Here is a 13,977-nt window from a genome sequence, read left to right on the forward strand (position 1 = left end):
AAATGAACCAAGAATTATATAGAAAAGATGTAATTAAACAAAATTATAGTGAACCATTTACAGTACAAGCTGATCACAGCCCTTGAAATTAAGAAAATAAATGTTGTGTGGGTGGGACACAATGGATACATAATTAGTGTACATATAGCCATAATAGGCATAGAGAAACAGTACTAGGGTTTAGTGGAGAACACAACTCTGAAATACATGTTTTCCAAGTGTTCCACACAGACACGGTGCAACCAATTTGGTAAGGTGTTTGTTTTTTTTTTCCCCATGTGGACAACTTGTCCCATTTATTTATATATTACGTTTCGTTGTCTGCAGAATATGATCTGGAGCCATGTGATGATCCTGGTGTTCCCGCCTTCAGTAGGCGAATTGGTTTTCATTTTGGTGTTGGAGACTCCTTGATCTTTTCTTGTTTCCCTGGATATCGCCTGGAAGGTGCTAATAAACTTACCTGCCTGGGAGGTGGTCGGCGTGTATGGAGTGCACCTCTGCCAAGGTGTGTGGGTAGGTGGTCACATGCTTTCATTTCATTCATCAAATCGTTAATAGCACGTAGCCTGTGCCAGAATACTGGGCAGAGAACAAAGTGCTTGGGTTGAAAGGATTGATCCCCAAGCTGTACAAACTTTAGTCAGTGGAAGATCTAAGTAATGCATGTCTCTTTTATTTAGAGATAATAAATAAGAATAAGGAATAGTTAGAATTGTAAGAGAAAATAAGATCAAATTGTCTTGTAAGATAAAATGTAAATCTAGTCATAGAACTGTATGTTTGCTATGATTAAGATATAAATTTCATACTTTGTCTTTCAGGGTAAAGAATCACTGTTTAAAGCTTTGAGATGAAAATAGCCTTTTTTTTGAGTCCCTCATCTGGTTTTAAGATATTTTTTTTTCATACTGTGTTGTTATTCTTGTAACTGTAAACTATGTTTTGGGGTTGGGGTTTTTTTTTTACATTTATAAACTATAAACTGCATTACAGCATTGCAAACTGTAGTAATTTTTAAAATTACTGTTGTTAAAAATCAGTAACTATAATCTCAAAGTGAGTGAACAGTTCTTTTCTGGGAAAAGCTCTGGGATTGGATTTTATAAAATTTGTACATTTGCTGTATCTGATTTGTAGTTTTATCATCACCATGTCAAGTGACTTATCAGCTAGTATTGCTTCTGAAATGTCAAGTAGTTCCATGAACCTCTAAATGGATTTCCTTAAGAGGGTTCTTGTTTTAAATAAGATTTTATTTCATTAAGGGAGAAACACAGCTTTGGCTTTTTTCTTTTGTTTATTTTAAAAGGACGTAACTCTATATCTGAAAAAAGTAATATCACATACACTGTATATACATGTAAGATACACATACATAGTTTTTATGGAAAAGAGTAAACTATTTCTAATTATTATTTTTTTAAAACCTGGGTTTATTTAACCCATGATGAAAGAAAGTAACAGATGAGAGAGAAATGAAAATCATATGGAGTTTGCAATTCATTTGGAAATTCTAGATTTAAGTCTTAGGCTATTTTCAGCTTGATTTGTCTTAGAAGTATCACTGGCTTCTTAATACTGTTTGTCTATTAATGTTGTATAACCAAGTGCACACCATCCTATATCATAGAATCACAGAATCATAGGAGAGCCCAGGTTGGAAGGGACCTCAAAAGATCAACTAGTAGGAAAGAAGCCTAGATGAGATTATCTAGCACCCTGCCCAATTACATCTTGAAAACTACAGTGATGAGGAATTCACACATCCCTGGGAAGGTTATTCTAGTGACTGACTGTTCTCACTGTAAATCATCACCATGTGCCGTAAGATGAACCAGTGAGGAAGACGACCAGCCTGGCTGAACAGGGAGCTTTTGCAAGAACTCAGGGAGAAAAGGAGGGTTTACCACTTTTGGAAGATGGGGCAGGCAACTCAAGAAGAATATAGGGATCTCATTAGGTCACGCAGAAGGAAAATTTGAGAAACGAAAGCCCAACTAGAACTCAAGCTGGCCACTCTCATGAGAGACAACAAAAACTGTTTCTACAAATATATTAGCAACAAAAAGAAAGCCAAGGAGAATCTCCATCCTCTATTGGATGTGGAGGGGAACATTGTTGCCAAGGATGAGGAAAAGGCTGAGATACTTAATGCCTTTTTTGTCTCAGTCTTTAATAGTCAGACAAGCTATCCTCAAGGAACTCAGCCCCCTGAAGCTGGAAGAAGGGGACAGAGGGCAGAGTAAAACTCCCATAATTCAGGAGGAAGCAGTTAATGACCTGCTACATCACCTGGACATCCACAAGTCTATGGGGCCAGATGGTATCCACCCAAGAGTACTGAGGGAGCTGGTGGAGGAGCTGGCCAAACCACTCTCCATCATACATCAGAAGTCCTGGTCAATGGGGGAGGTCCTAGATGACTGGAGGCTTGCCAGTGTGTGGCCTGTCTACAGGAAGGCCCAGAAGGGCGATCCAGGGAACTACAAGCCTGTCAGCCTGACCTCGATAGCAGGGAAGATTATGGAGCGGTTCATCTTGAGGCCACTCACCAGGCATGTGCAGGACAACCAGGGACTCAGGCCCAGCCAGCATGGGTTCATGAAAGGCAGGTCCTGCTTAACCAACTTGATCTCCTTCTATGACCAGGTGACCTGCCTAGTGGATGAGGCGAAGGCTGTGGATGGACTTTAGTAAAGCCTTTGACACCGTCTCCCACAGCATTCTCCTAGGAAAGCTGGTGGCTCATGGCCTAGAGAGGTGCAATCTAAGCTGGGTAAAAAACTGTCTGGATGGACGGGCCCAAAAAGTTGTGCCGAATGTAGTTAAATCCAGCTGGTGGCCAGTCACAAGCGGTGTCCCCCAGGGCTCAGTGTTGGGGCCAGTCTTGTTTAACTTCTTTATTGATGATCTGGATGAGGGAATTAAGTGCTCCCTCGGTATGTTTGCAGATGACACTAAATTGGGCAGGAGTGTTGATCTCCTCGAGGGAAGGAAGGCTCTGCAGAGGGATCTGGACAGGCCGGATCGATGGGCCAGTCAATTATATGAGGTTTAACAAGGCCAAGTGCCAGGTCCTTCACTTGGGTCACAACAACCCCATGCAGCGCTACAGGCTTGGGGATGAGTGGCTGGAAAGCTGCCTGGTGGAAAAGGACCTGGGGGTGCTGGTCAACAGCCGGCTGAACGTAAGCCAGCAGTGTGCCCAGGTGGCCAAGAAGTCCAACACCATCCTGGCCTGTATCAGAAACAGTGAGGCCAGCAGGAGCAGGGAAGTGATCGTGCCCCTGTACTCAGCACTGGTGAGGCTGCACCTCGAATACCGTGTGCAGTTTTGGGCCCTTCACTATAAGAAAGACATTGCGGTGCTGCAGCATGTCCAGAGAAGGGCAACGAAGCTGGTGAAGGATCTAGAGCACCAGTACTATGAGAAGCAGCTGAGGGAACTGGGGTTCTTTAGCCTGGAGAAAAGGAGGCTGAGGGGAGGCCTTATTGCTCTCTACAACTACCTGAGAGGAGGTTGTAGTGAGATGGGTGTCAGTCTCTTCTCCCAAGTAACAAGCAATAAGACAAGAGGAAATGGCCTCAAGTTGCGCCGGGGGAAGTTTACATTGGACATTAGGAAAAAATGCTTTACTGAAAGAGTGGTCAAACATTGGTACAGGCTGACCAGGGAATTGGTGGAGTCACCATCCTTGAAGGTATTCAAATAATGTGTTGATGTAGCGCTTTGGGACATGGTTTAGTGGGCATGAAGGTGTTAGATTGATGGTTGAACTTGATGATCTTTGAAGTCTCTTCCAACCTAATGATTCTATGATTCTATGATTTCTTTCTTATATTGAGAGCAACGTGTACCTGTTGCCCCTTGTCTTCTCCATGTGGCTTCTTGTGAAGAGAGAGCCTCTGTCCTTTCTGTAGCCACCCTTTTCAGTACTGGAATACTGTCATGAGCCCTGTCTGCACCTTATCCAGGGAGAAGAGACCAAACTCCTTCAGTCCATATTCATTTAAACTGTGCAAAGTTCACTAGAATAAGATTCACATACTCACTTTGAACTTAGTAATTTATTTTCCCTAATTTTTAAGCTATTCTGTAGCTGTCCATATAACTGAATGGAAAATTACCTCCTTGTTTCTCTGTTCTTGAAGAAAATATGACTGTTGATTGTGCAGTATTAGAATTCTTAATAAGTTATATGTTGTCCATTAGCTTTATCAAGGTATTGTTAGACTATATACATGTGTAATTGAATTTGAAAATAAAACCCCTTGGTGCAGCATGTTGCTTAACTGTTGCTCATTAAAAAAGTTCCTTAAGTAGATGACTCCAATACACTCAGCATATTAATGTTTTCAGTACACATATAATTTCTAGGAAGCATAATGGAACAAATAATACAATATAAAGCATTTTCTAAGCAAATCACTGATCTGTTTTGAGGACTGACAGAAGAAAGATTGGTCTTTTAGGAAGAAAAGTGTCTCTACCTAATAAAATATCTATGAATGTTATTAATTTCTATGAATCCATATCAAAGTACAATGAGATAGTTTAAAAATATGATTCTGTATCTGACAACTTAAAAAACATAAAATATAGACATGGAAAAATTCTTGTATATTTAAATAATGGTAGTCTCTGTCTTAAACAAAACAAAACACAAAAAACCCACCAAAGATAACCCCAAAACCCCAAATGCAGTGCTAGAGGACTCTAAGATGGATATTATGACTAATTACTGGAAGATGCAACATGGCATTAAAATGTGAGGTTAGAAGTTCATTATCTAACTCCCCAGAGGAGCACTATGTGTCCTTCACCAGCTGTCATGTACCAGGAATTTAACTGGTTCCACTACTATAGGTTGTGAGCAGGGGTTCTCAGTCTGCAGGCATTTTATAATGGATGGGATTCAGATTCAGATCCAAATGTCTAAATTTGGCCATTGGCAATGTTGCTGCGTACCTTTAGGTATCTAATTTGCAGTGACATGAATCAATCTCCAGGCATCATTTAGATGCCTAAGTAGGATTGCTTCCATTTAGTTACTTATTTATGTGTAATCAGTCATTGACAAAAGAGGCCATTGGCCTGCTCATTCCTATTGTCTCGCCTCAACATCTTTATCACTTGTGATTGATAGCTTGCATGCTATTGCTTGTTAGCACATGTATGAAGCCTTGTGGCCAAGAGGTCAGTTCCAGAGCTAAGATGCTTCTGTAATCCACCACATACCACCTTTGGTTACCTGCACTTATGTTTGGTAAGACTTACTTCGAATTCCTCTTGCTACATACCTGTCTGCTATTTATTCTCTATTTTTGAGCTAATCTAATATCTGAAAAGTGAATTGATACTGCCTATAGTATACATGGAAAAATGGTATGTTTTAGGAGGGCTTTCTAGAATTTCTAGACAAAGATTCATGGATTAGGGGTTGAAGGTATAAAATACCAATCTTGAAATCAATTGTAGTTTCTGAGAAATGTATTTAGTGGATCCTTTGGACCTTTGAGGTCCTCTCGAGGAGGATCGCTATACCACATAAGCAGAACCAGCCTTTGTAGTATCATGCTACAGTTTACCCAAACTGGGGGCAAAATTACAACCACTTTTAATGTGATGTTGACTTTAAAGTTCAGGTAGGTTCTAGCCCTGTCTTTATAACCAAGCCATGCAAATACCAGAAGAAAGACAAAAGCCTTTCCTTGTGGTAGGTGGTGTGTAAGAGGGATCTCAGCAGGCCACTTTTATAGAAAAGCTAATTGGTTGCTGGACTAAGAAATGCCTATTGCTGGTCCTCTAGTTAAATTCTGAAAATGCCAAAGAATCAGTAAATTGCATTAGGAAGGACTACATATGTATTTAAATGCATTTAGTACATAGTGAGTGAGTATGTATGCTAACTGTATTGATAACACTGGAAAAATAAGAAAATATTCTTTATTGACATCTTTAGGTCATGAAGAATTAATTTAAAGTTGACAATATGCACTAAAAGGATAATCTGCCAATCTTTATACACACTTTAACAGTATAAGGGAACAAAAGCTAAAACATGTTCATTTTATGTAAGCTTTTTTTTTTTTAAAAAAAATATTTTTCATTACCTTTTAAGATTATTTGGAAAGTCATCTGTGTGTGTTTCCAAATTCATCAGTTATCATTTTTATGTAGGAGGTTATAGATATTTGTTTGATTTACATAAAATTAAAGTAACATTTTCAGTTTATATTCTTTGAAAAATTGAGTAATTACTTAAAGTTCCATATAGTAAGAATTGTGCTAGAATGATAAGCTATATAGTTGGTGTTGAAGATTTTATTCAAAATTACCATCTTGTAAATCTTATTTCATAAAATGGAAGGTTTTGGTTTATATTATTCATTTTCATGTTTGAATATATGATCTATTTATTCCTCAATTTTATTCATGTCTCATTTGAATATAAATTTTCAACCATAATTGTTTACAGAACATTTATTTTTCAGTTATGTGCAGCCAACATGCATGTGAACAAAGATGGTGAACGACACAAAAGGCCCCAAAAGTTATCATTTTCAGCATGTAATTCAATATGAGATTGTTTGCCTACTTGCATTTCATTTCGGTCCCTGTTATCAGACAGAAATTTAATTTTCTTAGGAGAGGAAACAAAATATATATCTACATTACACTAAGGAGCAAGAAAATCTGTACTAATTATTTCCTATAAAAATTAGTATCTTATTTGATCTATGGAATCTTCAAGAAGTTGTAGGTCTTGGGAAATTTGGGATAGTTGCCTGTTTGGATTTGTTTTGGTTTGGTTTTTTATTTGTTTGCTGTTTCTCTCTCTGATGGGCTTCTCTGTGTTCCATTCAAACACGTTTCGTTTAGTTCAGATATCATAAAACTGTATTGATGTTCAAGAACAGTTACCTTGCACTGAAGAAAAGAGTCGTTTTATATGATTGTCATCTATGTTTTGTTTTTTTAAATGTTTTTATCTTTTAGAAAGCCTTTCCTACATAATGTACAGTAATAAGAGATTCACTCCTGATATCTTGAAAACATTCACTTACTTATTCCCATAATGTGAATGACATCGTGAAGTTGCAAAAATTACCAAAGTATCAATAATTAGCTTAATGAACTATCAGCTATTGAATTAGCCATTAATTTATAGGACTAATGTAACCGTTTACTGCACCAGACACAGATATGCCTGTATATTCTCCCAAGCATAATTTAGAGATACATATCCGTACATGATAAGCCTGTAATTCACATAGGAAGGACATTTATTTACTGACAGCTCAACATTTCCTTTTTGTTCTTTTTATGTTCAGTTTTGAATAAATTTATAGGCTGGTTCTAAGACATCTGTCACTAAATCCTTGTACAAGACCCCGTTTCCTACTTGATCAAGAAAGCCTTTTATAAATTTTGCATAGCAACTGGCACTTACCTAAAATAATATATCTAAATAACTCTTTTAACTCACTCTATGAAGAAAATTAGGTCTCTCAAAATGTAGCAGACTAAAGTTACCTATAATGCAACTAAGACGAATACAAGGAAAGAAACTCTGCTAAGCAGCTGAGTGCCCTTCAGTTCAAGCTGCTTGCATGTGATTTTTTCTTGGCACCAAGAATGTTTACAGAGGTCTCATTTATTGTTGCCATGGTACCTAAGACATTAGGGGTGAAGATCTCCTCTTACTTTGAAAAGGAGTTCACACAAAGACTCCTTCTTTCTCAAAAGATTGAAAAGAAACTGCTTGTCCTGAAATCTGCTGGCTTTAGAGTGCACATCCAGAAGTTACATCTAGTCTCAACTCAGTGGCACAAATTCATAAGTACGTTACTGAGTTCAATAGCCTTTTGACTGTTTCTTTGTCATGTCTACACTGACCAAACTCTATACACCAACCTTTATATATCAACAAGGATTTTTTGGTCGTTCCAGGACACATGGTAATATATTCTTTCATGATTCTTTTCATCAGAATCTGAATGAAAGCCCTTCATAATTAATTGCATTTCATTTATAAACTAAACATTCACACAAGCACACAACGATTTGTATCACAGAAACAGTCCTCAGTTTCATCTGCCGGTGAAAAAAAACAACAAACAACAGAATTTCCAAAGGTATTGCCATTCATCCTTCTCCATCCAAGTAAATTATTTCTGATCCTTCCTCCTGACGTGATCATTACCTGACATGGTATCAAAGTTCCCTCATCTCAGCAGATTAAATTTTTTCTTTTCTTTTTTTTTTTTTTTTTCTTCTCTTAAAGCTGTGCATCTCCTATGGGAGCAACTCCCTGTAGTTGCCTGCTGAATTCTCTGTTTACACTGATATGATGTTGCTTTTCAGGAAGGTCCCTTCCCTCCATCTCTTTATACCAACTGTAGAAATACTGGGACTGCCAATCTCCTCACAGAGAATTTCACATTTTACATTGAATTGTTTGAAAGAAAGGTAATGGGGTCATCCATAAAGAAATCTCATTTCCTGCAAGAGCTTCCTCAAAAGTACTCAAATAACGATGATGGCTTCCCTGTCAAATGTGCTAGTAGTTGATAACTGCAGATGAGACACTTCAACCTCTTTTCACACACAAGTACTGTTTCCCATCTTCCTAGACACAGTGATTGCATTTGGAAGAGCTATCCTGCAGTCTTTACTTAACTAGTCACTCACTCCAGCAAGTATCCTACAGTAAAGCTTTTCTGCCGTTACCCACAGTATAAAGGACACAGTCTTTTGAAGCAAAAAAAAACCCCAAAACCAAACCTGGCTGACTACCTTTATGTAACTGTTCTTTGAGATATGTTGTCTAAATGTACATTCACACTATCCTCTTTTACTCCTCTCCTCAAAATTTACTGTAACTGAGAGGAATACAAAATTGAGGGGAACTGAGAGAGAGTAGCCCTGTTACTTTGCTGTTTTGTGTAAGGCACAGAATTAATGGAATTAGGGGCACATTGTTATAGATAATGTGAAGGTGAAAATACCCTCCCAGCAATCCTGGCTCAGGGCTTCCTGGAAAATAAACATGCACAGTGTCTTTAAGAAGAAATGTCACTAAAATAAACTGTATCTTTACATTTGAGAGTACTGATATAGGCATCTGGTTTTTTACTGTTCTGAAACAGCCTGTTGCCTATAAGGTTGTTAACATTATCATCTGGCACATTACTGTAATTGGCATGTTTGTCTATGTGTTGTAGATCTAATTTCTCAAATTTACTGCTGAATAATTTAATTATCATTTAAAATTACTGGTTTTATGTCTGTTGGTATGCTTGTGCGTGGGTAAAAACCAAGCTACTGGAGTACAGACAAGCTTCTCCTGATTATCTTTTGTCTAGTTGAGATTTGAAAACAGAAAACAATTTATTTCCTCTTCATTCCCTGACATCTCATCCTGTGTTTTTATTTGATGTTTTGTTATTAGCATTTCAGTTATTATTCCAGTGTTTTCCAGAAAAAAAAAATTATTTTTTTCAAAACCATGTTATTTGATTACAAATTGTGGTTATGATGGATTACTGACACCACTTCCACATATATCATTTATACCCATTATGTCACTTGCTTTTACAGAGTTGCAAATGTATATATACATTTATACTTATTTTACAGCTGTGTGAACAAAATTGCCCAAGCGTGTGGATACATACTGTTCTCACTTTTTCTGTCCAGCAATAACTTTTTTCTCTCTCTTCATATAATATGTATATATAAAGATATTATAGCTATTATAGATAGTATATATATAACATATAGATATATCTGTATATCCACATATATATAATATGTATAATATCTATAATGTCTGATTACACAATTCTATTACAGTTTCATTTACATTTCACAGCTGGCTACTTTTTCCTGAGGAGACAGCCCAGCTTTTAGTGAGTTGGTCCCCCTAGAGTACAGATCCAAGTAAAGCTCTTAGGCAGTTGTGCACTTCTGCACATCCCCAAAACTGTGCCAGTCTCAGAAGCTCGGTGAATACTTGAGTCCAGAAACAAGTAGAACAAATCTGTAGTCTTTGAAGTCCCTGATTCTGAGGCTAATGTCCACCTGAAGGAGACCGTCACAATCAGGTTTTGGTTGATATCTTCTTGTCTTCACTAGCCTTTTAAACAGGAACCACACAATTCATCTGAGTAATCTGTTACTAAGGCAGATTTCCTAAATCTCATCTAGCAAACCAGGACCATGCTTTTAATCATATTTTTCTAACCTTCTGGTTTGCTGCAAGTGAAACTAGTCAGGAGCTTTCCATCACTCCTTGTTGGGGTGGTTCTACTGTTAAAAAAGGAAGACTCATAAGTTAAGAGAAGAAGCACTTCTGTAAGTAATTTTTTAAAATTTAATGTATCGGTTCAGTGATCCAACAGAATGACACTAGAAATAGAACTCAAATCCAGAAAATGCTCCCCCTCCCCACAATGTATACATTCTTCCGGCACAGTGCCACACTCCAAAGGTTTCACTGTCACACTGCAGTCCGGAATGCTGTCCCTGGCCTCATGAATTTCATATTCCCTTCTGCACATTGACATGGCTTTGTCATAGAATCATAGAATCCTTTAGGTTGGAAAAGACCTTTAAGATCATTGAGTCCAACCATTAACCTAGCACTGCCAAGCCCACCACTAAACCACATCCCTAAGCACCACATCTACAAGTCCCTGAAATACCTCCAGGGATGGTGACTCAACCACTTCCCTGGGCAGCCTGTTCCAAAGGAAGTTGTCAGTACTGAGAGAAGTTAGATGCTGCTTTGCTTAATTTTTTGGGGGGATACCAGTGGCAAGTACCTTCTCATGCTTAGCAGGGAGTAGCATATGTGCAAAAGCAGAAATGTGACATGAAACAAGATATGCAGTGAATATACACATTTTCAGAGATAGGTGGCTGATAAGTAGGGGCTGAGGGAGAGGAGGAAGTTTAGATTGCAGCATCAAATGCATGCATCTGATCTACACCTGAATTATCTCCTAAGTACTTTTTGAAATGTGACTTTATCATTTGCAGTGATCCTCTAACAGGTGGCAAATGAGCCTTTTAGTTTTGGTATTCCTTCATGGTGCACTATGATATGCTGATGAAATTCTGAGGAGACATTTCATTCTTTCCTTCCTACTTGCCAAAGATGTGCTGTTCCCTGATTATTGAAGGCAATGGGTAGAAACCTGAGCAGAGACACCTTTACAGTGAATTGCAAGGTACAGTGCCCAAGTGTAGGTACCTTCTCTTTTCAGAAGACATTTCAGAAATTCCAATTTACCCTGCTGGATTTGTTAATCTCTGAGGGGTATGATACAATAAACGTATATTTATTAGATCACAGAAGTTGGCTCACACATGGCTCTGCTATGAGAAAAGTTTAGGTACAAAAAAATAAATTTAGTTTATTCCATCATATTCTGTCTGTAATATTAACTGAAAAACTGAAGGAGCAGCAAGATTATAAGACAAAATAAAATTGAATATTTGGTTGTATTTACTAATAATTTTATTTAAACTCCTTAATATCTTGGCTAATGTGAATGTCCTTTACTTAGTTGCTCGATCCAGTATTATGGCTGAAGAGCTATGCCTGTTATTAGAGATAGTTATTTTCCTTGTTTCACAAGATAAGCACTCTGATCACCTCTTCTAGGATTTAGGCATTCAGACATCACATGATTATAGGAAGGAAAGTTTGAATTAGCTCTTCAACTCTCCTTTCTGAGATTATCCTAACTTAGATTTTTCATTCTATTACCTGACTTGCACACTGCTTCGGTCTATTTGTCTGGGTTTTCCCTGCTCCTTAAGAAACTGATAAATTTTACCCAGGATATATCAAGAAAATATTATTTGTACACTATACAGTGAACACTATATTCAGTTCAAACTATCCTTTTATGGTAAGCATTGCATAGAGTTCAAGTACAACATATCAATACAATAAAATTAGTTTTGAATGCTGGGGGGGTTTTTTTGGTTTGTTTGGTTTTTAACCTGCATTCCTGTCCCCCATTAGTCATTTCAACTGTATGAAGTGCTCCTAGAGCAAACTGTGAAAAACTTAAAGCATAAAGCTGAAAAGAAACAGCTAGCTAATGTTTTCATTTCATATTTAAGTGGTGTTGCTCCTTTATTAAATTTTACATGGCACTTGATTTTTAATGGTCCATTAATACAGTATTAAGTAAAATCTTCACTGAGGTACTGTTCACTGGTATTCACATTAATATCACATTAATTTATCATATTCAGTTGTTATAATAAATACTACATGAATAATTAATGATAGGGTGCTACAATAAATTGCTGACACTTTAATAAGCTGTTTCTTTTTAATAGTTTAGTTAGTATTCATTGCAAAATCATCAGTTATAATTAATATACTTTGTCATGTTGTAGCATTGAGTTAATTTCCATCGAGACTGAAACATAAGTGGGAACCTTGTTAGCCTGAATAGCACTGGAGATTTCTGTGAGACCCTTGAGATCTGGCATTCCTTGTTTTCTTTAAATTCTCTGTAGCGTAAAATTTGAATTTGAGTTCACCTTTGAGAAGTCAAACTAAGTCTGAAAATTGCTACTGATTTTTAGCTAATGTTTAGGCAGAGAGAGCTCTCACTTAAGAGCTGCTCATGAGCAAGAAATATTATATAATATCAGCAGCTGAATCTCTGATTATTCAGACAGTAATAAGTATGTGCATTTATCCAGGATCCACTGTATTTCTGAACTCTATATTTAAATGCTGTGATACTTAAATTGTTAAATCTTTAGGTTGTTTTCTATTTCATACAATGTATTTAATATTTCTTTCTCTTGTAACATTGTGTTTTTATAGATACAATTGAAAGGTGGGTTTTAATCTGTGGGGTTTTTTAACTACTAATTTTCTGTCAATATTTGACAGATAATTGAAGAACTGTTCAAGTTAGTGTTTGAGTCTTACTGAATATGAATCTTCACAATATGGTGCAATATAGTAATTGCAGGTTTGAGTTGTCTCTGTTTCCAAACTGTAACTTTAATATTCAGGAGACACCAACAGATTTCAGCTGGTGCGTAGTGGGCACTCTGACTCTATTTTCAAAATGAGAAGAAGCAGTGATTTGTATAGCTTAATCATCTTAATATGAGCCCTGGTATGTAATTTTAATCACTGATAGTGAGAATGAATAACGGTTGCCTCAGCTCACCCTTTTGCCTTTTTTCTATATTTTAAGGTTGTGTATGCTAAATATTTTTTCCTAGATAAGACAAATAATGTAGGGATATTATCTTCATAGCTCATTATCATGATAACAGAAAGAGTAGACAAAAATCTAAAAAAAAAAAAAAAAGAAAATTAAATTTAAAAAATGCCCTCACCTTGGATTCTGCCAATAATCCCTTGAGGCCAATTAACATCATAGGATTTGTTTTGAGAACCTAAGTAGTGTCTTATGTCAGTGGCATATGGATTGAAAACTAATTAAGCAAACCTCAGAGAGGCCTTGTCTGCTGTTTAGTCCTTACTTTCCTACTCCATTATTCTTTGCAATGAAATGGTACAAAAATTACAGTTTTAAGAGGTTTGTTTTCAGCAAGGCATTTTAGTAAGGTTTTCCGTGAGGTGTACCTCGCCATCATCATACGGGTGATGCTTAAAGAACATGAGAGAGGCTTACATGCATAGGCTTTATTAGTGCTGTCCATAGCTGATGACCTACCTTGACTTGAAATCCATCTTAGAGAAGCAAACAAGGAGGGAGGAAAGGGAAGGAGAGAGAGGCAAAAAAGAGAAAGCCACTCCTCAGACACCAGCTGAAAAGAGGAAGGAGAGAGGCCCCAGAAAAATATCTCTCCAGTAAAAGTAGCGGTGACAATGATGATGTTAGTAAAAAAGCCAAACATCTTCCTGCTTTCTCCCTACTATAGTTATATTTTTCATGCAGACCTTCTCACGCTCCTCA

The 13,977-nt window shown here is 37.1% G+C and overlaps 1 protein-coding gene across 1 annotated transcript in view; it reads left to right on the plus strand.

Moving 5' to 3' along the window:
* Positions 1–13,977, plus strand: part of CSMD1 (CUB and Sushi multiple domains 1) — a 1,224,748-nt gene that overhangs the window by 935,940 nt on the left and 274,831 nt on the right. The window contains exon 21 of the mRNA XM_086461528.1: positions 328–516. Within this exon, the coding sequence (XP_086317654.1) occupies positions 328–516 (189 nt within the window). The remainder of the gene's footprint in view (positions 1–327; positions 517–13,977) is intronic.

This window comes from Leptosomus discolor, chromosome 2 (assembly GCF_034619465.1).
Source record: "Leptosomus discolor isolate bLepDis1 chromosome 2, bLepDis1.hap2, whole genome shotgun sequence".
Classification (NCBI taxonomy): Eukaryota; Metazoa; Chordata; class Aves; order Leptosomiformes; family Leptosomidae; genus Leptosomus; species Leptosomus discolor.